This window comes from Crocodylus porosus, unplaced genomic scaffold (assembly GCF_001723895.1).
Source record: "Crocodylus porosus isolate Cpor-Errol unplaced genomic scaffold, CroPor_comp1, whole genome shotgun sequence".
Lineage (NCBI taxonomy): Eukaryota > Metazoa > Chordata > Crocodylia > Crocodylidae > Crocodylus > Crocodylus porosus.
The window spans coordinates 2,449,887-2,475,762 of NW_017728943.1; the positions used below are offsets into that span (position 1 = coordinate 2,449,887).

At 53.0% G+C, this 25,876-nt stretch overlaps 1 protein-coding gene across 1 annotated transcript in view; it reads right to left on the bottom strand.

Moving 5' to 3' along the window:
- PPP1R9B (protein phosphatase 1 regulatory subunit 9B) overlaps positions 1–25,876 on the bottom strand; it is a 46,268-nt gene that overhangs the window by 12,959 nt on the left and 7,433 nt on the right. Inside the window, exons 2-4 of the mRNA XM_019548430.1 lie at positions 11,829–11,961; positions 8,810–8,930; positions 3,190–3,294 (exon numbers count right to left, since the gene is read on the bottom strand). Coding sequence (XP_019403975.1) covers positions 3,190–3,294; positions 8,810–8,930; positions 11,829–11,961 — 359 coding nt within the window. The remainder of the gene's footprint in view (positions 1–3,189; positions 3,295–8,809; positions 8,931–11,828; positions 11,962–25,876) is intronic.

Sequence of the window (25,876 nt, forward strand, 5' to 3'; positions counted from 1 at the left end):
GGAGGTGCCTCAGATACCCAGGGTGAGATAAAGGGACTGTTAGGCAGCTGCAGGCCATGCCGGCATGCTGCCTGTGGCCCAGCGGAAACGCTTGCCGTGCATGTGCTTCCTCTCAGCTCTTCACGCTCGCTCACTTCCTGCCTGGCTCCCACTGCCCACCAGGGACTGGGCCTGCCCTCCCTGTGTCCCGCCCTGCCAGCACAGTGTGAGGTGGGGCAAGGACTGGGTATGCAGGGAAATGCAGGAAGGCTGGAGAGGTTAGACAAGGTGGTGTCAGGGGCCATGGGGCGATGCAGATGGAGCGCCCTCTGGCCATTACCTGGCACGGTGGGAGATGGATAATGGGTGCTATAGAGTATGTAGTAGGAAGGTTTGGTTGGACAAAGACAATGGGGTGCTCTAGTGCTGGAAGTCAGGAGTGATTAGGGGTTACATAGCGAGACACCAGAGGGGTGAAGGTTGTGGAGTGATGGAAGATAAACGGGTTGCTACAGGGTGAGCTGTAGAGGCTATGGGTGCTGTGAGCCAGCAGGGGAGATTATGGAGTTAGAGGAGATCCCCAGGAAGTGCTACAAGTTATAGGGGAAAAAAGGATGCTCTGGGGTCAGAGTTGCCATGGTGGAGGGTGTGGAGGATGCACAGTGAAAGCTGTCTTAAGGGACCCCAGGGCAATTCTGGCAGGGAGGTGAGGAAAGGGTGCCTGGCAAGTACATGGAGCAGCAAGACAGAGAGGGTCCCTGCCTTTCCTGCTCAGACATGGGGCCACTGAGCCCTTGAATCAGCTGGCTGCTTGAATGAGGAGCCAGAAGAGGCTGCTGGTGCACAAAGTAGAAGCCTGCCTGCACTAAGATTAGGCCTCTAGGGTCAGGTAACATCACTCTCCAGAGCAATACCATCCTGCCATGCTGGCTGGGTTTGATCAGAAACTTTTGCTTGCTTTGTTACTTCATTCTCTGCCAAAACGGCATGGAACAAAATCAGCCTCAGCCCTGCCCCTGCCCCCAGCTGAGGCCATGAAGAGCAGGGGCGGGCAGAACTAATGACCTGGGTGTACGCTCAGGCAGGTGGGTGTCTGCTGGGTTTCTGCTTCCTTCACAGACGGTCTGTTGCTGCCCAAGGGCAGGCAGTTTGGGGACACCACGCGGGAGTTTCTGGTGCCTGGCCAAGTCTGATCTAGCTGGCTGGGCAAATCTCAGCAGCAGCAGCTTCTTCCCACACTGAGTGCTTCTTCCTGCTTTCGTTTTGAAAGGGGCTGGGAAGGCCTTTGTTGGTCTCTAGAACATCACCTATTGCTGCTCCATTCCCCTTTTCAAAGTCCAGGGCTGGATTTTCCAGTAAGCTTTAGGCCCTGCCCATATTGATCTTGCAGCGTTTTACCAATTGGGGACAGCTCAGCTCCCGTCCCCTTCTGGCGTGATGAGTTATACAGCAATACATGACCATAGGTCACTATTGCTGTTTCCACATAGGAAGGGGAATGAAATCTTGGCTGTACTGTACAGCAAGGATGCTCAACCTCTGGCTTGCAGAGCCATGGCATCTGACCATGGGGCTCCTCATGAGTCAGTAAATTTGGTGGCTGGAGAGCAGTGATAATTAACACCACTGCCAAATTTCCAAGCTTCACATGACAGGTGGGAGCCAGGCCATGCTCCCTTCCCTCCACGCCCACCCCAGGCTCTGGATCAGGACTGCCAGCTGGATATGGCCCATGGATGCACTAGGCACTGCCCATCTAGCCCTCTGGGCAAAAAGGTTGAGCATCATTGATCTACAGGTAGAGAGAAGGCAGCATCCTTCTCCAGCAAAGAGCTCCCAGTTGGGACGTGGTTATACTGGCAAAGCTGTGTTTGCATTGGTCTAGGACAGTACTTGTCAACCAGGGGTACGCAGACCCCTAGGGATACTTAAAAGGGCTGTAGCAGGTACGTAGGACACTGTGTGCATGCACAGCTGCAGCACAGCAAGTGGACGGGCAGGAGTACAGCCTGACCATGTAGAGAGCAGCCGGGTCTGGCAGGCAAGTTTGTTATGGGGGGAGGAAGTGGGGCTGGGGCAGGGGCTGCCCAGCTGGGGCATGGCACGGGACTAAGCTGCACGGGGGGGGAGGGGTGTCTCCCGGTGCTACACGCACCCTGAGAGGACATGGGGGAACGCGTGTCCCTGGATCCGCATGTGAGGCTGGCTGCAGGCTGGGACTGGGGCGGCACTGGGCTCTTCCTGGCGGGATGCTGGGCCAGGATGCGCTCAGGGTGGGCAGCAACAATGTTGGGAGGGAGGTTGTGGGGGCTACAGTGAATTTTGGGGTGGCTGCAGCTCCCTGCCTGTAGCCTCGCTTCCACAGGCCCCTGCAGTGAGGGAGGGAGTGGAGCTGGGGCTGGAGCAGGGAAGGCACTGCCAGCTGGGGCAGAGCGCAGGACAGAACTGTGAGCAGCTCATGTAGGGGGTGTGCGGGGTGGTGGCACCCGTCACTGTGAGGAAGGAGCAAGCGACATCTGGGAACAGACAATCACCCACCTCCTGTTAATGCCTATGGTAAGAGAGAGAGAGAGGAGAGCAGGGCCAGTCTGGAGCTGGCAGTGTGAGATCTTCCTGGGCAATTCCAGCAAAGCCTTCAGTAGCAACAACTCCAGACTCCCTTCCATTCCCCAAGGGCAGTGAAGTCACCTGGAACGTGACCACAGAGCGAGGCTGTTTGTCTGGCTCCACAGAGCTGCAGGAAGCCGAGACAATGGGCCTGTCTCTGTTCTAGTCATTTCCACGCGGTGCAGGAAGGGGCTGGAGAAGACCTGTGGGCTCCCCTCAGAGCTCGGCTCTCAGTGGTGGGACCCATTCCCCCCCTCCACTCCCACTTTCTGCAAGGGGGCTTGTTCACTTTGAAGCCTATTACTGACATCTGTCTGAGGCTGGTGACCAACTCACTGCTAATGGCTGTCAAGGCTTGTTTGAGAATGAAACATTGCAGGAAGGGCTTAAATAGAGCCCCAGGCCTCCACCTATTTCCCCTCCCTCACCTGGCTGGGGACTACAGCCTCCCATATGCTCCCTGCAGGAAGCAACATGATCTCAGGAGAGACGCTAGCATGGGGCACCTGCTGGCAGGGCACTAAGGGGCATAGTCATCCCCGCTCTGGCTGCTCCATCCTGTTTCTTTGCTCATGGCAAGCCGGGCACACGCTGTTCCCCTACCGGACTCTACCCTTGGTGTTCCTCAGCACTGAGGCCGCGAAGCTCTGGGTCACGCCCACCAAGCTGGTGCCGTCCACCTCCACGATGAGATCGTTCACCTGGATCCTAGGGGAGAAAGGGCGTGAGTGAGACCACTGATCAGATCACTGGCCTGTTTCATCCAGCATTACACCACTTGCTGCACTGGACCACAGCCATTATCTTTCCAGTCTGGCACCTTGCCTCCTTCCACTGTCAACATCCAGTGCGGCACAGGAAGGAATGACCTTAACCCCCTGGGCTGTGTTGCAGAGCAATTTCTGCCCTGATCCCTGTCCTGCCAATGATCAGATTATACCTTGAAGCAGGAGTGTTGATTGCTTTTGGCACCGTAATCCCTACTGGTATCACTGCAGCTAAATCCCCACCATCCTGCAACTTCCACCTCCAGCAGGGTGCTGGGATAGACACCCGGAAAGAGTTAATCAGAGACTGTTCTGCTCCATGGAAAGAGGAAGGGAAATTCTGGCTGGGCTGAGCTATCTGTGCTCCGGAAGCAAGACTGAGTACAGGGCCAGAGAAGGGGAGTTCTCACTGCCAGGAGGAGGGGCATGGATGAGGACTAGTGCAATGCTTTAGAGGGTCTCTGAGGTGCTGTCAGGTCAGCACCAAACAGCGCAAGCTCAGGCATGTCCACAGAGGCCTCTTCTTTTTCTCTGCCAAGCCATGCCTCCGGATCTCTCCCACTGCCCCGCACCCATCTGCCCCTACCTGGGTACCACATTCTCATGCTCTCCCTCACCCCAGGGACAGATGGCAGCAGGAAACCTAGCTCCCCATGGCCAAAGTGGGAGCCAGTGGGTCGGACAACCCAAGCCAAACTATGGCTGGGCAGGAACACAAGGGCCAGGGAGAAATGTGTGGGGAGGGAGGAGCTGGATGAGGCCTCTGAAGACAAACTCGTGGAGAGTCACAATTCAGCCCCCACCCCAGTTCCCCCAGAATAAAATCCCTTCTCCCTTCCCCCTTCACTTCCACAGGGGAGTTCTCATCTCCGAACCCACTCTCGCTAACTTCCCCATACAGCCCCCTCTCCCATTGCCGTTCCCCGTAGCTGATTCCCCTTATAAACTCCCCTCCTTCATTTCCAGTTCTCCCTGGTAACCCCCCTCCTGCCCCGCATAAACCCCCCTCCCTTCTACCTCCCCCTTCAGCCCTCAGTGCACCCCCTACCCTGCTCCTGCCTCAGGATCTCCCAGGGCCTCTGTCTCTCCACAGGCACCAGGCAGGGATGAGGCCTTGCCATGGCGGTTTTTGTCAGAGACAGGAAGGAAGAGTTTTTTTGCAGCTGGAGAGGGATCCAGCAGCTGAGCTAAGTGTCTGCAGAAACCCAGAGGGGTGCCTGCCCCAGCCTGGCCCGGGATAGATGAATCAAAATCAGTTCTCTCTACTCTTGCCAAGCAGCTGAAGCTGTCACATCCAGGGCAGTGTGTGAAGCTGAACCACAGGGCAACTTTGAGGAAGCTCTTTGGTCCCAGAAGCAGCTTGGCAGTGTTCTTGGTATTCAGAGTGACTGAGAGTTAAAACCTTAAGAGAAGGCAAAAATGTCCCTGGATTTAGGAGGCCACAGACGAGACATCAGGGTTGCAATGGGGCCCTGGTCTTGAGGCTGACAGGAGTCTCCCAGGTACTCCAGTCCCACCCAGGCATCCCCCACACCCTACCACCCCTCGGTCAGGATTGTTCTCACACTGAAAAGCTTTTTCTGTGCCCATCTCAGGTGCATAATATGCTGTGCCCTGCCCCATCTCAGGTCTGTAACATGCAGAGAGCAGGTTTCCTCCTTTTCTAAGTCCACACACTAGGCCAGAAGCTCACGCTCCCTGACAGCCACTTTGTCCTCTCTGCATAATTAATAGTGCCGAAAGCTCCAATTTCAGCATCAATCTGGGCAATCTGAACTCACCCACTGCGCAAGCACGTCACAACAAACACAACTCCCCTACACAAACACATGTGCAGACACACACAGTCAGGCTCGGTTATACTAAGGAATCCATACAAAATCCCAACTCTTCACAAATGCACTTAGTGACACTTGCACAAATGCATACGCAGAGACCCTGTATTTGCAAGGGGCTGCCATTTACAAGCCTGCCTGGCCTATGCCTGTTTGGTTCATACCTCATTCAGCTCTACCCGAGGCCCACCTGAGGCAAGGCATGCCACGCACAGTTGCAAACAAACAGTTAGGCAGTCACTGCAAAACACTAGTCAAACATGAAGTCAGCACAAAACAGACCCCTTAGAAACTTAGGTGTTCACTGGAGGGTTTCAGGAAGAGGCTGATTAAGCATTGGTCAGAAGTGATTTAGAAATAGCATTCCTGTATTTGAGAAAAAGGTTAGAACTGATGACCCTCACGGTCCCTTCCAACTCTATGATTGTACACACACCTGGAGATGCCCACTGTGGTAGGAAACACTGGAAGCTGTCTCAGGGTTGGGCATTCAGAAGTGGAGCCTGACTCACAAATGTCTTTCACCTAAAAGGTACGGATCTTTCTTTCTGCATGGCCACCCACCACGTTAGGACTTAAAATGCAAAACCAACTAGCCAGAGCCATGATCCTAAACCAAGTAGCCAGGAACAGTGTAAATATAGGAAGGGGGCTTAAGAACTTATTCTGGGCCTGAACATTTCTGCGGTCGGCACTGCACACACAAGTGTATCCCACTGCATTAAATCCCCTGACACACACACAAAGCATATCTGTGCAAAAACAGAGAAGCATGGCAAGTGCTGAGTAGCTAGAAGGGTCACAAGGCTAAGCCACCTATTCCACTGACCTAACTTTCACGATTGCTTTTAACACTTTTCTCCCCCTTTGCTCTGCAGAACCTGCCATTGTAAAATTCCTTCAATGCCTACTGTGGCCTTAGGGAAAGGGCCTGATTCTTTCAGAGGACTGGATTCTTCAGCTGTCCCTCATGATAACATTCACACCCAATGGTGTGACTCAAGGGCTAGTCTATTCAAAATGTCACCCTGTTTTAACAGTGAAGCCCCCATTAAGCTGACTTAGTTAAACTGGGCCAACTGGAGTTATCCTGCCTGGGCTGTGGAGAGGTAAGCTGAGCCAACGGAAACTAGGTTTAAATCAATGTCAGCATCCACATGTCAAGCGGTACTGATTAATTCATCAGTGCATCACCTCCCCCATAATGAACCAGTGTGGAGGTCAGGTCTGAGTGTTCGCTGCAAGCAAGCAGAATACCCCCTTTTTGGGTTAAAGTAAAGGCACTACTGGGTGTAAGGAAATGAAGGATCCTGCCCTACCCCATTCTGCATTGGCTTGTTTGTGTTGGGCTGAAGCAGGCTGGGAAAAGATTGTCTGAGTGCTCTCCCCAGAGCCCCTTCTGGGAAGGAGGTATGTGCACTGCACGGCTGGCCAAGTGAGCAAGGCTTAAATAAATACAGAAATCTGTTACAGATGCGAGTGGAAGCCACGCAGCAATGTCCTCTCCAGCTCATCACGACACACGCTGTAGCCCATGTACACATTCACACGGTGGCTCACGGTCCTGCCAACTCTCACCGTTTTATCAGGGGTGCTACAGCATGGGTTGCTTTCTTCTGAAAGTGACAGCTGCTGGAGTCACATGATTCTGAAAGCATGTCATTTTAAATAAACAAAGTGAGCTTCTCACTCTCCCAGCTGTGGAGAAAGTGTGGGAAATGTGACCCATGAATGGTTGATAGCAAGAAGGCAAATAAAAGGAAGCCCAAGTTTATCAGCTATACATATGTCTTGCTATGTAAGCCAGTCTCACTGTTTTGGAACCTGATTCATGATTTTTAAATGCTTGGGGATAGTAGTACTGACTGTGGGCTAGATCCTATTTCACTTTATATGCCCAGATGGCACATACGCAACTACATTAGAGCTGCCTTGGCATGGTTAGTAGGGCTGTGCTCTAGCCAGGCAGGTACATGATAATGTACATCCACAAGTCCTCAAATTGAAAGGCAAAAAACAACGATGGGAGTAGAGGGAGGAGGAGGAAAGTAGGCAAGTTTTAGCCCAAGGGGGCGCATACCTAGGTTCTAGCCCCTCCCCTGCACTAGAAGGGTTTGAATCTACTTCTCCTGCTTCCTGTATCAGTGGTTAGCAACTTTCTTTAGGCTATTGGCCAAAACGACCCAGCTGAGGTGGGTAGGTGCTAGAACCTGATTACTACTGCATCCCCCTGCCACAGCAGGATTTAAACCATAGGCCCTGGCTCTAAACCACTAGGCTGCAAGTCAGGCACTAGCTAATCCCCTCCCCTTGAAACTGGTCCCTTCGACTGCTGGAAGGAGAAGCTTTGCATGGCCCCAAAAAACAGAGGAAGCTAGAATGTCTGTAGGTCAGTGACAGCCTGCCCTCCAAGATGGGAGCAAGCCCTGGTTTCTAACCCAGATACTTGCCCACAAAAAGGCAGAAGCTTTTCCACTGCTCTCCATCCATTTGATCCAATAACTACTAAATGCAAAGGGCAGTGGGTCAGCTTTGAGCGGTGGACTGAAGAGAGAATGAGGCAAAACACAACTGCACTCTGCGAGAGTGTGCCAAAAATAGCACTGATGAGGCTGGGGAGCTGCCATTTAGGTGTCTACGGTGAAATAGGATCTAGTCCAATGGGTCTGCAACCCATGGGCTGGACACGCAACTACACCTATGCACAGCACAATATCAGCAAGAGGTGTGCACACAATCTAGTGCACCAGGCAGATTGTATGCACTTTCACAACTCAGGCTACACATGTGAAAACACTATGAACAAACATACATATAAGCATGTATACATATGTGTGCATGTATGTATATCAAGAACAATGACCACAACAGATATTTGTCAGCAATTAATTTACAACTGGACTGAAAACACACATGAGCATTGTTATACACACACACACATCTATGCTACCATGTACACTAATACAGCTACAATACACAGATACAATATCTGCACACCAATATCTGCACACTCCCCCTGAAGAGCTAAGCAGTCAGCCCATATCTGCAGCACAGAATAGCCAGCCCCTTCACATCACATGCCTAACAAACAAGGCACAACAGGAAACTGGCAGGCAGCATTCACAACATCCCAACCACATAGAGTTATACAACACACAAAGCACTGCCTGCAGCCAGAGTTTCAGTAACTCCTACAGAGACAGGCTGAGCCCAGAGGAGCAGGAAGCTATTGGCAGCCAGCACTCATGCACTGCACCAGCCCCTAACAACACCTTCTGCTGGGAGGGGGTGGGACTACAGTGGCTGGCAGCTTCCTCAAGTGCTCTTTACCCCACTCCCCACAGCAGCTGCTGCTGAGAGTGATGGCAGGGGAAGCCCACAGATCAGCAGAACATGTGTGCTAGAGGGGGCAGGTTTATGCTGGGACTGAGCAGGATAGGAATCTTGGTCTTGCAATGAAGACACTGGTACTGGGATGACTGGTGACCTGGTTCTGTCCCCAGCCCTTCCATTCATGCCTTTGCCTTTGAGTCCAGAATCACGGGCCCTGTACCATGCTGCATGACAGAGGATGGGAACATGCCCTTTTAACTCAAGAGCCTGTGCATTAGCCAGGGTTACCTGCCATCCCGATGAGCTGCCCCACCTTCAGTCACCGTCTTGACGAAGATGCCAAGTTTCTCCAGGCCCATGTCGGCTCCAGCGCCCATCCCGATAATGCTGATGCCCAGACCCTCGGAATCTGCAAGAAAGAAATCCAGTGTCCTCAAGGGCTCCAGCAGGGAGACTCAGAGCCAGTGCTGTCCCCTTTCCCCAGCCTGGGTGACATGGGGATCCTGAGTAGGGGGGTGGCCAGGCAGGAGGTGCCTGCGGGCATGGCACTGGGCTGAGCAAATACCAAGGGAGGGGAGTGGCAGGGATCCCGGCAGAGTCTGGCCCCCAGGGCAGGAGGGGAGTGAGGAAACAGCAGGAGAGAGGAACAGTGTTTATTACAGCGGGAGGAAAGGACAGATGGCAGCTAAATTACAGGAGGCAGCGTGTGTGGGAGGGGGACGCACCAGCAGGAATGACAGCGTGAGAGAGCAAGAGGAAGTACAGCCAATGAGCCAGCGTGAAGGCAAGCGCCCTGGCCAGGCAGGACTGGATCACTCCCATGGGCATGGCAGCATCACCAAGCTAGGCTGCTTTGCTGCTCCAGACCCAGATCACTACCCCCTGCTGAAGCAAGTTAGAGCCCAGGCCCAGTCTGAGCTTGTTCCTCTGTATTCAGAGTGGTGCAGCCTGAACTGGCAGAAGGAAGACTGAGTGGGGGGTGGTGGGGAAGGGTCCAGTGTAGGAAGAACAGTTTATGTTCAGGGACTGTGTGGGCAGGGAGCCAAAGAGATTAGGGATAAAGCCAGGCTGGTGATCAGAAGGGGGCTCCTGAGCTTCAGACAAGGGAAGCCCTGGGGCAGCCCCCCAGCCAACTGCAGGGGCGAAGAACCCCGCTGGTGGCGGATGGATCTGGTGGTTCCAGCAAAAGCAGGGAGGGGGCTAGCTGACCCTGGATGCCCCCTCTGGTCCCCTGTCCTCTGCTTCAGCAGCAGGACCTTGGCTAAACCTACATGTCCCCTCCCCTCCCGATTCTTCAGGCTGGATATTCCCTGGGACAGGGGCTGTCTCTCCCTATGTGAACAGTCAGTGCCTTGCAGAGGGGCCCTTATCTCTGCTGTCTCCCTGAGCTCCCAGAGTAGCACATGCAATGAAATGCCTGGTGTACCCCTTTTGATAGCATGTCTCACCTCATGCCACACGGGTCCAAACCATAGCCCATCAGACCTGTGTCTGCCCCCAGTCCCTGGTAACACTTCAGAGAAGGGCCTGGCTTCTTGCCCTGTCAGTATTGTGCTCCTTCAGCTACCATGTGCTGCACATGTGCCTGTCTCAGCTCCCAGGAACTCAGCAGCTGCTCTAGCCCAGCAGGGTCTTACCTACAGGTGCCCTTAGTAATACCAGCATCCTTCACCCTTACTCCCTCACTCTCAGAGCCCTTCAATTGAAAGACACAGGCCCCTCCTGTAGGGAAAGCTGCATTTCCTGTGTCCTCTGCCAGGCTTTTAAGTTGCTTACTCCCTGGCAATATAGGGAGGTGCTAGAGCAGGGCCTCTGCCCTCTAGGATCCTCCAGAGCTCATCTTCCTCCCAGGCTCTAGCATTTTAGTCCCATGATTACTCCTACCTTCTCTCCATCAGATTCCTCCCCAGCCCCAAAGCACCCAAAAACAGCTTTCCAATACCCTGTCTCTTTTTCCCACGCGGCCTGTTTGCTTTAGTAACAGCTGCTGCCTATGGGGCAGGCACCCTCACTGGGTTACCCATGGGCCTGTCGCACAAGCTGTGCATTTACAGCTATCTGATGACAGAGTGTGCAGGAATGGGTATGTGTGGATATGCAGGTGCATGTAATAATGTGTGTGCAGGGGGATACATGTGAACAGACAGGCAGACAGGTGTGTGTGCACGCATTCACCATTGCATATGCATGAATCACTGTGCCTGCCTGAACTGGCATGTGCATGTACCTGTGTTCAGATACATGTGCATTAACATGCAGGGGTGTGTGAACATCTGGCAGCAGATGAAGCGTGAATGGGGATGGCATGGAGTGCGCATTTGAGTGGAGGTTTGCAAATGAGTGTGTAGAAGGATCTGACAGCTTGGAGGAATGTAGGGGTGAACAGGGGGTGCTCAGGTGGGCTGGCTACACCCACAGGCCAGGCAGAGCTGTAAATATGTTGGCAAGTCATATAAAAGAACAAGGGCAAGTTCAGTGGGAAGAGGGAAGGCCTGTTGTGGCTGTGGGCTGGGCAGACCTGTTTGTGCGGCAGGTAGTGTGAGGGGCTATGTGTGTAAGTAGGGTGTGAGAGTGGTAGGCATGGGAGGACCAGCTGTGCCCGTGGGCTGGGTGGAGCTGTGCTTCCCAAGCAGGCAATGTGAGGGGCTGAGTGTGTGAATGGGAGTGTGGGGGTTTCACGAGGGACCAACTGTGCCTGAGGCCAAGTGGAGCTGCGCAGATTCAGGAGGCAGTGTAAAGGGATGAGTGTGTGAGTGTCACGGGAGCCAGCTGTGCCTGTGGGCTGGTCAGAGCTCTGCAGCAGCAGGTGGTGTGGGGGGATGAGTGTGTGAGTGTGACTGTGAGGAACTGGCTGTGCTCACAGGCCGGGCAGAGCTGCATGTGTGTAGCAGCTGGTGTGAAGCAATCAGGTTGTGAGTGAGGGACACAGTGGGAACTGGCTGCACCCATGGGCTGGGTGGAACTGTGTGTACATGGACAGGTGGTGTGAGGGGGTTCTCAGGTCTTGATTCTCAGCATGCTTGAGCCCTTTCACTGCACCTCTGCCTGCACAAAGGGGCCTTAAATGGGCTGCAAGGAGCCTAAAGGGCCTCCCTGCCTGGGGTGAGGGCTCTATGCCTGACCTACACTAGGGCACACCATGTCACACTCTAGTTTACCCCCTGGGATGTATGTGGCATTGGGCAGACTCAAAGCAGGGGCAGCACAAGGATGGCTTAAAACCATCCTTATCCTCCCCCAGCACAAGGACCAAGCCTTCAGCCTTCCTAGTGTCACCTCCACCAGGGCCAGATCCCCCACTTCATACCTTTCTCCAGCTCCACAGGGAACAGGTCTAGTCGCTCCACCCGCTTCTCCAGCTCATACTCTGCTGAAGCAGCCATGGGGTCCACATCCTCGTTCCGGCGGTCATAGTCCTCATTGGAGTAGGTGCTGAAGACCTGGCAGCAGGGAAAAAGGGGTAAGGTCAGGAGAGACTCAGGTAAGGGAGGAGCTCGGGGTATAAGGGGCACTAGTGAGGGAACACCCAAGAGACAGGCCCACTTATACATCCCCCACAGCTGGAGAGGCTTCCATAAAGCAGCTCAGCGCATGCCCCCTGTACACAGCCTTGTGAGAGCTGGGACATCTCTCTAATGCAAGGGCAGCAGAGATGAAGAGGACCTCCATGTTCACCATGAAAGTGAAGCACCCCTATGTTATAGGGACTGAAGTGTCACTCTGGCCACCTGGTGGGAGCCTGGGCTTGGCAGATGAGGCTGGGGTTGGTGCATGAGGCTGGTATAAGGAGATGTGGGTCCAGGTCTGTAAGGGAACGTTAACGACTAGAGCCAGCTGGAAGCACCATGATGGAGCCATCCTCCATGGAAACATTCCACGAGCCCGGGGGAAAACATCCCGTCAGCGTCAAAACAGTCTGTTTGGGTGGCAAAGCCTTCCAGCTTCTCTGCTGGAAATGGGATTTTATTCCCCAGCTAATTTTGTTTTTCCCAGAAATCTTTGCTTGTGGAAAGTAGAGGCATTTTCAGATGTAGAAATAAAGCCAAACCCTGAGCTCTCCAAGTCCCTCACACAGCAGGTGCATGGTCCCCCCGCTTAAGTTCTGACCTCCCCTTCCCACACAGGCCCACGGATGCATAAGCCCTCTCTTATTGTAGTGATAACAGTAGGACCTCCAGGGCCTGAGCTAAATCCGACCTCCATTGTGTCAGCTGCTGCATAATGGAGGACAGTGCCTGCTCAGCTCAGTGCCTAGGCACTGCCCAAACACAGTGAGACCCAAGCCCTGCCTTCAAGTACTGAATGGACAAGGCAAGAAAAAGACTTGCACAAAGATCCAAGCAAAGGTGAGAGGAGAACCTATGTGCCCTGAGGGCTAATCCAGGGCTCTAGCAACTGGCCTCTAGTGCATCATACCATAGCTATTGGGAGTCAGCTAAGCTCTCAGGGCAGAGAGCTATCTCACCATTTTTGCCTTCAGCATAACACACGGGACCCCAGGACCCCAGACTCCAAGCCAGGGGCCTATGTGAGTTCACAGCAGCAGATCTCCCAGGTGGGACCTGCCCTCTGAATGCACCACGTCTCTGGTTACCAATAACCCATGTAATCATGAATAAATTATGAGGTGACCTGCTCCCTGATGGCCAGAGGACCCATTTCTGTAATTACAACAGGAACGGGAACGCCTCCCTGGAGGGACATGCCTGCCTGGCCCTGGAACTGTGAGTCCTGCAGCCCCTGGGCTTCAGGTCCATGAAACCCTGGTGGGGCTCCTGGAGTTGGTAGCAGGGTGGCCCCAGGTCAGTGGCTCAGCAGCTGTTTAGATGGGGGACTGGGTTTGCTAGGAAACACCCCCACAGTTCCAGGCCACCATACCTAGCACATCCAGGGCCAAACTGTGGGGACCTGTCACCAGGAACAGGGTGCCCACAAGACAGGAAGAACAGGGAGAAGCAGAGTTAGAGATGGTTGGGGATAAGAGAAGGAGCTGGGAGGGAAGGAGGGAGAGAAAAGAAAGAAGGAAGATGGGAAAGGGAGAAGGAGGCAGGAAGGGTGAAAGGGCTGTGAAGTTGGGGAGTTAGCAGGAGCAGAAAGAGGTGACAGCCCCCAGGGGTTGGGGATGGGAAAGGGTGTGAGTCCTTCTGCAGGAGGCAGGGGAGGCATATGCTATCAGCTTCTACATTGTCTCACTGCTGATCTCTGGTCAGGTCCCTCAGGGATGAGGGGGGTGTAACCCCCCATCCCACTCCCGCTGCAGTGTCTGTTCCCTTCACACACTCAGGCCCTACCTAAACCCAGCAAGTGCACTGGCTCCTGGTAGGCCTGCCTTGGTGCCCACCCCAGTAGGCCTTGATTATCCTGAGGGGGTGGGGGGGAAGCAAACAGCATCCAGCACCAATTGGGTGGAGACTAGCACAGATGCCCTGGGGCTCTGGCAGCCCATCAGACACATTAGTCAGACAGATTAGATGGTGGAATCTCTCCATCCATCCGTCCATCCAGGCACTAATACCATGATCGTGGTATGGAGAGCCGGGAATTCACAAGCTAACTCCCTCAAGCAAGGACCAAGGGGCTAAATCCATCCTTAATGCACCCCCCCCACACACATTCCTCATGTCCATCCCTCCCTCTTATGTGGGACAGGAGGGAAACTGGCTGGGAAGCATAACCCAGCTGGGCAACAGGCCCCGACCCTGCCCTGGAGAGAAGACCTAAGGCAAGGAGCCCCATGCCCAGCCCGATGAGAGCTCTTGCCCTGAAGAAGGCTGGCTCTGAGACCAGGTGGGCAGTGCCCATGTGGGAAGGGTAGGCTAAGATGCATACAAGGGGTGGGTGCTACCTTCCTTGTTAGCAGCTGGGCCCCCATTATCCATCCATTGCCCAGGCCATGGCAGCCAGGAGGGCACCTGGAGCATGAGGCAGGTAAAGGTAACAGCTCAAAAGAAAATTCCTCTTGTCTCTTGCTCAGGGCTCTTACTAACTTCCCCCTCCCCCCATGGCTCTGGTTAGGGATAATGAAGCCTGAAAATCTTCCGTTAGCTGCCTTGGCATTGACTCCTACGGTTCTCATGCCAGTTTCAAGTTCACTCTAGGTGCCAGCAGTACCCATGGCTGTGCTCACCGCTATTGACTCCTGTGACAAAGCCAAACCACAAGGAAAAGGCCCTTTCAGAAGCATCACCCCAACCAGGGCAGCTGAACACAACTACAGTATTACTGATTTGCCAGAGGCCTACTGAGACCACCACCGAGTCAAGGAGCCTATGCACACTTGGAGCTGCACAGCATGACATATGAGCCACGGTCCCAATTGAGAGCAAGCACCAACCAAGCAGATGCTGTACAGACACCGACGATGGAACTGCCCAAGAGTAGCAGAAGGTGACTTACCCCAAGGCACAGCACTGCGAGGCAGATTGAGCTGGGGCTGGAAGCCAGGTCATCCAAGCACTAAGCTAGCCCTGGCCCTGGAGAAGCATACCAGTCCCCTTCCTGAGATTCTTCCTCTGAACAGCCACCTCCTCCTACTGTAGTCTGTGGGTGCATCTACACATCACCCTACAGTAACATAGCGGTGAGCTATGTTGCCGTATGGTGCACTACAGTGGTGTAGCAGTCTACACATGATCGCTAGCTACATCACCACAGCAGCACGCTCCCTGCTTATAGCACACTATAAGTTTCCAAAAGAAACTACTAAAGCAAGGCACAGTAAAAACATCACCATATGGTGACGTGTAGACGTGCCCTGTATTGGTGGAGACATTTAGAGGAAAATCTAAGGCATTTAGAAGACTCCTGGGAAACTCCGTCCAGTTCCCCCCAAGGCTTTTGAAGAACATGTACCATATAAAATCATAGGAAGCAGGGCTGGCAGGCTTAATGAGGTCATCTAGTCCAGCCCCCTACCCAAGGCAGAATGATCCCTGACTAAACCATCCCAGTCAGTCTGTCCAAACTGCTTTTGAAAATTTCCAGGGATGGAGACTCCACAACCGCTCTAAGTACCCTGTTCCAATGCTTGAGCATCACCCTAGTCAGAAAGCTCCTCCTAATCTCCAACCTAAATTTCCTCTACTGAAGCTTGAGGCCATTGTTCCTCATCTTGTCCCCTACAGCCACAGAGGAAAGTCCATCTCCATTTGCTCTGCAATTACCCATCAGTTATTTGAAGCTTGTTATAGTTGGGGATGGTCCTGCTTTGAGCAGGGGGTTGGACTAGCTGACTTCCTGAAGTCCCTTCTAATCCTAATTTTCTATTATTCTATGATCAGATCCCCCCTCAGTCTTCTCTTCTCCAAACTAAATAACCCTATTCTTTCAGCCTTTTCTCATATGCCATGTTTCCAAGACCTCCAATCATTTTTATCACTCTGCTGGACTCTTTCCAACCTATCCACATCCTTCTTGAAGTGTGGGATCCAGACCTGGACCCATTAATTCAGGTGAGGCCTCATCAGTGCCAAATAAAGTAGAAAAATCACTTCCTTTGTTCACAAGTGATGCTTCTGATAGTACATCTCAGGACACTGCTGACTTTTTTTGCACCAAGAGCACATTTTTGGCTCATACTGGATTCCAAGCTGTATTGCCTCTTCTCCAAGCCTGTGCAAGGCTCCAATGGGAATCTCAGCTGTAGGGTACCCATGCCAGGACCCTCTCCAAATGTAGGGTGAAAAAGAGCAAGCCCTGCCCAAGATGGGGGAATTTTGGGTAGCTATTACAACAGCTCCTTCAGTAATCTGGCTGGGTCACACCCTTTCAGGCACACATGGAGCCAAAAACTGAAGTTCAGTGTCTTCTTATGCTGACAAGACGTCTATGCCCAGGACTCCATGTGGACAGATGAGGGGGTCTTGGAGGGGGTCAAGCTAGACACTGACCTGACAGATCTTCAGGGGGAGAGAGAGAGACAGGAAAGGATGGAGGAGGAAAGTGGATGCTTTCTGGAGTTCCCTCTGGGGGCTCAGGTGATATGAGTGTGGGGGCTGCCCTCTGGATTCCCCACCGTGGAGGGGAACCTCACACAGCCCTATGGGCAGAAGGGATGACACAGATAGGAGGGCATGCTCCTTCCACTGCCCTGTGCCAGGCTTTGCAATGACATGTGGCACTGAGGAGGCTGGGGGTGGCAGGCAGAGGGCACGCTGGCAGATTAATTAGCACTGTCCCGGGCTTCACAAGGAAGAGTTTTCACGCTTCATTTCTCCTGTAACAGCCTGCGGGGCTCCATTACAGCACAGAGCAAGTGTGAGAGACAGAAGGGAGGGGGCGGGGGCGGGCACAGCATGGCACCCAAAAATGTGATACCAGGAGCTCCTGGCTCTGCCGGCTGAGGAGGGGTGAAGGGAGTGGCAGGCGGCTGGCAGAGCACCCAGTGGGGGAGGAAAGGGGATGTATAGGGAGGATGTGTGCAGGAATAAAGATAGGCAGAAACAGGGAGTACATGGGGATGGAAAGAGGGAGGCAGGTAGAGTGAGGGACAGAAAGAGAAAGGGTGTGTATAAGGATGGCTAGATAGAAAGACATATAAATGAAGTAATAGATAGATAGATAGATAGAGTGTGTCTATGGTGATGGAGAGATACAGACAGACAGTGTATATGAGGATAGCCAGATAGGTAGACAGATAGCAGGTGTGTTTCAGGCTGGATGGTTATATAGCTAGTTATATAGACAGAGGGTGTGTGGGGGGCATGGATGAACAGAGAGATGGTCAGACACAAGCAGTGGAATCCTATTTCTAAGCAGCAGCTCTCTAGCAGTCTACCTGGCAGTTTTGGCTCTTCCTTCCCACTTTGGGTTAATAAACCTGTATGTACACCTGGCTACAGAAATTCTGGTTAAAACTGGTGCGGAGGGAGGAGAACCCTTACAACCTGTAGGTGCATTTAGTAGCCATGGGATAAAATGGATGGAAAGCAGTGGAAAAGTTTCTTTGGAGTAGGAAGAGGGGCCCAAGCTAAAACCCAAGACCTGCTCTTTGCCAGGGCAGCAGCCACCTCGCTGGCCACAAACCCTCCTGACCTCACATCACAGAGATGCAGGTTTCAAATGACCTCTGGGTAAATGGGGAGTCTAGAATCCAGGTCTTTGACTTCTAAGGCTGGCAATTTCACCACTCAGATGAACTGAGTTAAAACATAGAAATGCCCTCCTCTTCCTCCGTCTACCACCTGCTAATTACGGGTTCCCAGGTGTCTATGTTTGTGAGCCTCAGACACCAGTAGATGTCCATAACAGGTGCACATATATAGCTGCATACCCACCCAGCCAGTGTGTAGTCCACTGAGCATGCTCAGTCGGGACATGCAGGCATGTGCATCGAGAAAGATAACTGCAACCTGTGGGCAAGTGGTGTGCACAAAGGGTAATAGATTGCTACCCACAATGCATTTGAGGACAGATATCTAGACAGACCCTAGGATGCATGGAGAGTTAGATGCATATATATGTAGTCAATGGAAGGATCAGTATGGAGGCCAGCAGGAGCTGGCAAGTTGCTCTTTCCTCCTGAAAGCTCTCACTCTTTCCAATCCTGATGTATAGCCCCTTCCCCTGTCCTCCCCCTGGCCTGGTCCCTTGCTGCTTCCCTGGTGTCCAAGGGAAGTGGCACTGGCAAGACCAGGGCACGCCTGTACTGCTGGGGGATCCTCTCTTCCCTGGAGGGAAACAGGATCACCTTTCTCCCCAGAAGAAGCCTGATTAGCACTGCAGTTAAACTCTAGGAGTCTCATGGATGCAGAGTAGAGCAGAGGCCTGCTCAGGAGCCCAGAGGCTGGGTGTGTCAGGGGCAGCAGCGGGTACAAGCATAGCCGGGGGGGGGGCAGTAATGGCTGAACATTGTTACTGTCTAGTAGCTGATGTGAAACAAGTAGGCAGTTGGGTCTGGGTCTTGGTAGAGCAGGTGTTCACTGCCCCAGGAAGACTAACTTGTGGACAGTGGTTCTATGCAGAGGGATAACTAACCTAACCTCTCATGGGCAATGCAGCCCTTTGCTCAGCGGCAGCAAGAGGCTGGGCACTGGGTCACCGCAGACACAATTTACACAGGGTTTGATCTGAACTCTCTTCCTGTGATAAACAGGGGCCTACCCCACTCCCACCCTCCTTAGTTAACAAAGGAGAGCAGGTCCCAGATCCAGATGCAAGGGCTGATACAAGCAACAAGCTGGGTCCATTTTGTCCTGGCTCCTCATCTACACGATCCTCCAGTGTGAGAAGTGTGCCCTACACATGCAGCTTGCCATCCAAGCCAGGCCATGAGCCAGCCCTCCCTTCCCACAAAGGGAAGATCCCTGTACAGCATGATCCCTCCTTATCCTGAAGAGATGAAAAGCAAACCAAGCTGTACCAGGAGCCCAGCCCACACACAAGCTGCCAAGTGCTTACAGCTAACCTCTCAAACCGTGTGCGCTTCAGCATGGTGGCGTGAATGCAGCAGTCATGTCTGGGAGCCAGAAATCCAGACCAGGATTTCCCTGAGACCACTGCCACATTGGGCAGCTGGAATGGGGTCAGACCAGCACAGGTTTTTAAAAGGCTGCCCATTCCCTGAGAAGAGAAACACCGGAGTTGGATCTCTGGGATTCCTGGAAGGGAGCACTCTTCCACCTCCTCTCCCCAGAAATACAGCTGTGGAGCCTCTGGCATGTATATAATAGAGGTATCACTTTGTGTGTGCATTCATGTGCACGTGTGTATAAAGGCACATACATACCCATATGTGTAACTACAAGTGCATATATTATATATATATGTATGTATGTATGTATATAGGTATGTATGTATGTATACACACACACACACACACACACACACATACACGTAGGCAAGTTTATTCGGATAACTGTGATATTTTTTATTAATGAACTAAATGTATATGTTTGTGCCTAGTTGGGCAAGTGCTCTCATGCCTGTGCATACATGAGTGTGTATGCTCTCCTGCACATCCCTGCACCCCGCCTGAGTGCGTATGTGTGCGTTTGCTGTGCCTGAATGCCAGGTCCAGGCAGGCAGCCCAGCTCCCTGCGGTCCATGGCTAAGCAGACGCAGCAGAGACACACAAGCTCCATTTGTTTGCTTCCCCCTCTGCCTGTCCAAACCCTACTCTGCAGCTGCAAATTCCAACAGGCACTTTCATAGGCAGAGGCAGCCCCCCGGGCACCCCGACATGCACCCCATACAGCGAGCTCTGAGGCTCCCTTTTCTCCCTCACTTGGGATGGGGTAATGGCTGCCAGGACCCAAAGAAACCCCATTCTCTGAGTATAGAGAGACCTTTATTTGCCTGGCCTTGGCAGGGAAAGGGCCCTGGTTGGTTTTGCAATGCATGTGTGCAGCTGTAGGAGGCGCGGAAAGGGGCCATCGTGTGTGTGAAGGGGAAGAGCAGTTCTGTTCTCCCATGGTCCGTGGTGGCTACATACCCAGAGGGGAGAAGAGATGCTTGAGCAGTAGAGCACCCAAGACTCAGAGGTTTGGTTTCAAAGCATTGTACGCTTACCCATCCTTTACCCACCTCCCAATGAGGGAGACCTTCCTGCCAGAGCTGGCCACTTCCTCCACCTTCCAATCCCTCCTGAGCCATGCTGCAGCACTGCAACCTCAGAGCCCTGTCTCCCATTGCTCCAGCACTCCATGTGTGGCCTCCTCACCTTCTCTGGTTAGTTCATTTACTCTTTAAATCAGGCACCCAATGCCAGACAGCTAGAGCCCACAGAGAGCAATGTACATACTGTGCTGCCATCCACCAGTACTTAGAGCCCCTGACTCCAAATCTCCATGTGTAAGAGGTCGGTTTCCAAACTCTGAGATGCTCTTCAGAAATTGGGCCCTTCCAGTCTCTTGCATTTACCTTCTGGATTTTGAGCCCAAGAGTCTGCCTCTGTCTATGGATATGCAGGGGGTTGAGGAGGTTATAGCTTCAAAGTCTAATCAGCAACCACACAGGCACCATCTTGGCCACAAGAACATAAAAACAGCCATGCTGGGTTGGACCAATGGTTCATCTAGCACAGTCTGAAGCCCCACAAAACCTCCGGATCTTCTGGTCTACCTCCTCCTGGCTCTGGCCAACAAGTCCATCTCCCAGATCAGGAAAGAGGTGCTGGCCAGAGGAAACCTGGGGGATTGCGGAACTAGTTTCCTTTATCTTGCCTGTGCATATCTCAAGGCAGAGTCTCACTGGGAGTCATTGATGGACTCCTCAGGCACATTCAAGAGGCATTAGGTGCTAGCCAGTGTTCTTTTCTCAGTGGTCCTCTCTTGGCTAACTAGTTATTAATTTGTACCCTGCACTTCCATTCCTGCTTTCTCATAATCTGTCCCAGGGATTTACGTGTACATTTGGTGGCCTCCCTCCAGCCACTGAAGCAGGCTTGTTGTTTCTGTTGGGCCTAGGTCCACTATCATCATATAATAAATAGGCCTGTCTCCAACAATGACAAGCAATAGATGCTTTAGAGCATGGGGGGCCAACCTGTTTGGCAGGCATACCACAAATTAGCCACACACCCACCCCGAGTGCCACTTCCTCTGCCTGATCTGCTGCTCTGCTTTCTGCTCCTTGCCCTGTCTGCTGCTGTGCTACCTGTCCTCTCTCCTTCCTGCCATGCGTCACACACAGAGGTTGCCTATGCCACTTTTGACACGTGTGCTGCAGGTTGGCCATACTTGCTTTAGAAGAAGGGTATATGAACAGGTCACATATTGAGTGACCTGTCTCTGGTCACGCCCTCCCTGGGTTCAGTCACCCTTGGTTTAGGGATGTCAAACGATATATCTCTGACTGTCTACTGAATAACTCCCAGCCCACCCTAAACCAAACCACAGACCATTGCAGCACAGATTGCCTCAGCCTGACCTAAAGGCACAGTGGGAGATTCACCTCCTCTTGGATCAAGGGGGGTGCTCTGAAAAACACACTCCCTAGCAAACAACAATGGAAACTTGACTCTTTTGTTTTTAAGTAAAAGCTGAGAATCAGAAAATCCCCTGACTCCAGGAGATGGGGATTAAGGGAAAACTGACCCCCAACCAGTATGAGATCCCTGATGAAGTTCAAGTTGGCACCATTCTACATGAGGCATGAAGAACATGGCAGTAAGATGGGAACTGAGCTGAGATATATACATATCTATGTCCCTGAGGCACGGCATGGATCCAGCCCCCACACACATCTGCTCGGAGGGGCTATCAGCCCCCAGAAAGGGGGGTCTTTGCTACAGTCTCTGCTACTCCTGTTTGCTCATGCCATATGGACAGCTGTTGTTGGCAGCCTGCTTTAGCCCACAAAGCCCTGGTGGGGATGCCTGAGGGGAGGGGGAGTTATTTCTTCTTTCGTGCCAGATGAAGGAGGGAGCACAGCTTTTCTTGTAGCCCCTGTTCTGGTCACCTTCCATGCGGTCACCAGGGAAACCAGCAACAAACTGAAGAGACCATGGGGAGCACTTTTCTCTCACTTTTGTACACTTGGTGCCAGAGCTGGGGGGGTGAAGAGGGTAGGGAGAGCAGGCAGCCAGGGAGCTGAAGGGGCGGGGGGGGTCGTTGCATCTCAGTAAGCACAAACGGCAGCGGCCCACTGAGGCAAAAGAGCAAGGAGTGGGGACGGGTGGTGCATAGAATAGGAAAGTAAACTGCTCAAAATCATGCCAAATTCAAGATGCATGCCATGAATGATTGCTCTATCTTGCCCAGTCCATGCACGCTCTTTGCAACCTGTATATGGCACTCAAGATCCTTGTTATTGGCATACTTCATGCATAACCCTGGACATATGCATATCCCAGTCACAACCTGCATATTCTGTGTATTCCATGTGCGCTCATTGCAACTGGCATCTTTGCTGCACAACCCATACAATTTGCATACGTTGTGCACGAACTTCCCATCTTGCAGGTGCTACACATGATACTGGCACAGTACGATCCTCACTCTTGCACAGACTGGCAAGATGCTGCCAGTTCTGGGGGGACAGGCCAGTGTGGGAACCCTACATCTCTGGGCCTAACAGAAATAGACACTCGTGAAGGTCACCAGGAGATGCCACAAAGTTGTTTTGCTTTGCAAGATGTTCCTTATTTTATCAAAGGCTTCTGCGATTTTACGTCAGCCCTACACGGCATCTCCACGCCTTCTGCTGGCCTTGCACTTTCACAATTAAAAGGCTTTTTATATTCTAAGCGACTGACCTCCAGCAGCCCTCTCCCCGGCCCCCTCTGGCTTTGCTTTATCCAAGGGAAGTCCCCAAATGAAACAGATGATCTCAAGAGGACACATGAATACACAAAAAAAGAGAACCCAAGAGCTCAGAGGGAGAAGAAAAGTGGGAAGGAGGCAGGATTTCTAAACCAATAACACACTCCCTGGCCAAAAAGCCAGGAGAGGTATCGATCCCAGACATCTGTTCAAAGCTGGGAGATGAAAGCAAAGGCTGGATGGAGCTGGCTCTCCTTCCTTGGAAGAGATGCATCCGTGTCATACAGGACTGCCCCAGGCCCATAAACACTCATCATGGGCAGCTTCTGCTTGGGGCATCTACATTTCCCAAGGGGAGGAGAGCAGGCAGCCCCCCTCTGCTGGAAACTTTCCGCTAGCTGCTCCCCAAGCAGAGCAGTAGCTTCACGTAGCCAGGCTGGGCAATAGCTACCCCCCAATGCATGTAGATCCCATTGATCCGGAGAAGGAGTGGTAGGGATGCTGCAGGCCTATGGCACTGCTGGTGCCCCACAGGCCTGCCAACTCTCTGCTGGCATCTCCTCCCCAGCCTGCACATGGCCCACCCAGCCTTGCAATAGGCTTCATCCTCAGCTGATGTGTGTGTGCCTCGTTCCTTGCTGGTACTGGAACCCTGGCAGGGGAGATCGGGCCTCATTATTCTCCCCCCAAAAACCCTATGCTGCTAGTGGAGAAGGGCTGGACCACACCTGGGTAGGTGTGAGGAGGGTAGAGAGAGCAGGGGGTGGAGGGTGAGGGAACTGAGCCCAGGACTACCTCCAAGCCAACCGACTGCCTCACTTCAAGGCAGCTTGAGCACAGAGGCAGCTGCCTGGGATCAGTTGTAGCTGGGTAGCTTGAGTCACAGCTGATCAGACCCTCGCCCTGTGTGTCTGTGGCCCTCCCAGGGTGCAACAGACCACACTCCACATTGCAGGGGCCTCCAGCCCCCAACGTGTTCACTTGGTGGTAGTAAAGTGACAGAGCAGATGGCTCGTCAACAGGGGCCACACCGTAGCCAGCCCAGCCAGGCTCTGACATGATGCATCTGCTTCTCCCACAGCAGGGATTACCACAGCGGGGGGGTATAGGAAGGAGGGATAACACTGCTCAGATAAACCCTCGGCACAAAAGAGCATTAGGGATCAATGTCATGGCACATAGAGCAAAGCCCTGTGACACCTCCACCCTGTAGGAATCCACAGGGTGGCCATAACATAAGTTAGTAGGGCTGGAGAGGGGGAGAGGTGCAGAGGTCACCCTGGATCCAATGTTACCTACCTATGAAGAAAAAGGAGGTCCCTGTAATTAGACACAGGGAGACCTACAGCTGCTTTAATGCACTGCCACAGCCTTCCTTTGTGTCCTTGGCAAGTCTCTTAGCCTCCCCAAGATGCAGCTTCCCCTTCATGAGGCCTGCCTACTCTGGGCAGTGCTCTTTATTGTGACAGCAATGGATCAAACACTCTTCCCACTGCAGATGGTCTAACAGTATAGCAGCCTTTGAGAGTTCTCCCTGACTCCATGGCCAACCCTCCATCCCGTCCCACGCCAAACTGCCTGTGCCCCAACTACCAGCCCTCACCGGGGACTGCCAAGCAGTCCTGCAGGCCACCTCCAGCTCAGCGCACACAATGTTGTGTGCTAGTGTCAGGGATGGCAGGGCAACTCCCCTGTGGTGGGAGGTTTGGCATTAATGTACCAAGGGGCAGTGTCAATTCTCCCTATGCAGACAGCAGCTCTGCGCACACAACAACCCATCACGTGGCACCCGCTCATGCCCCTGTGGCTCCTGTGAGGCATTCAAGGTATTTTTTGATTGCTTGAAAGGTAGCTTCTGGGGGAGGGTTGGTTCTTACGGAACCTCCCAGGGGTTACGCTGTACAGCAGAGAGAAAAACACCAAATGCCACCAGGGCCAGGGAATGTGCTGCTGGCTCCAGACAAGCCCCTGCCCCTCCCTCCAACATAACAAGCCCCAACTGCCTGTGGAGATAAGGACTGAGCAATGCCGGATCCATCCCATGGGAGGCAGGGCTGGGATTTTTAGTGTTGAATCCTTCTCAGGGGACCCTGCAAGTGGGGGGAGGGGCAGGAAAAAGCATTATTCCTCCACTCTCCCAATCTGTGCCCTATATGTGTGCAATGCATCTCACATGCCTGCTGTGGTCCCCCCACACCACATCAGGCCCAAGCCACAGAGGAGCTGAGACTCTTACCCAACCAGCCAGGGTACCCTGGCTTGTTAGACCAACCTGTGGCTGGTCTGAAGATGTCCAACCCCTGGCCAAAAAGGCAGCTGTTGCATTGTCCCTCAGCCTACTCTGCTCCAGGCCAACCATGCCAGGAGGGGACAACCACTGCACAGGCCACATTCTGGAAGAGCTGTTAGTGCAGTGCCTATGTTCCCAGATGCCCGTGGTGATGGTCTAATCCTTGGGCATAGTTACATCCCAGAAAAGGACAAACTTCTCACCAATGCTTCATTATCCAGGAAGAATCCAAGGTTCCCTGCATCTGCCAGCTTGACTTCAAGTTTTGGTACTATGGCTAGGGAAGCCAGGAGCTCTGTGTCCTGGGCAGCATCAACAATGCTGACAATGCTGACCTTAACCCTGTCCACCCAACAGCCAAGAGTACTGTATTGGAGAAGGAGTAGGAGGCAGGTGGGTTCAGATAGAGTCCGTGGGGCTCACAGCATGGCACAAGAATCTCTTAGGATTATCCCAAAACCCACTGGGCCTGAAAGCTATTTGAGAGAAAGGAATGGACAAATCCCACACAGGTAGTGTGGCCTGGAGCAGGAAAGGCACTGCACTAGGACACCTGGGTTCTGTTCCTATTTTGTCCCAACCTGACAGGTGACCTTAAACCTGTTACTCTGCTCCTCTGTGCGTCTGTTTGCCCGCCCCGCCTTTGATTGCAAGCTCAGCATGGACTGGCTCTTGCAAGGTGGAGTAGCAAGCCTGAGCATCCACAAGGGCAGTCAGTGGGGATGCCCATTCCAGCAGTATGCATAGGTGTTAATCCCAGCTAGGTGGGGGCTGGAGCTGGGGCTGCTGGGCAACTCTGGCAATGAGGACAATTTTAGGGGAAGATAATGGTGAAAGTCCAGCCCCTCACAGCTCACTAGCACT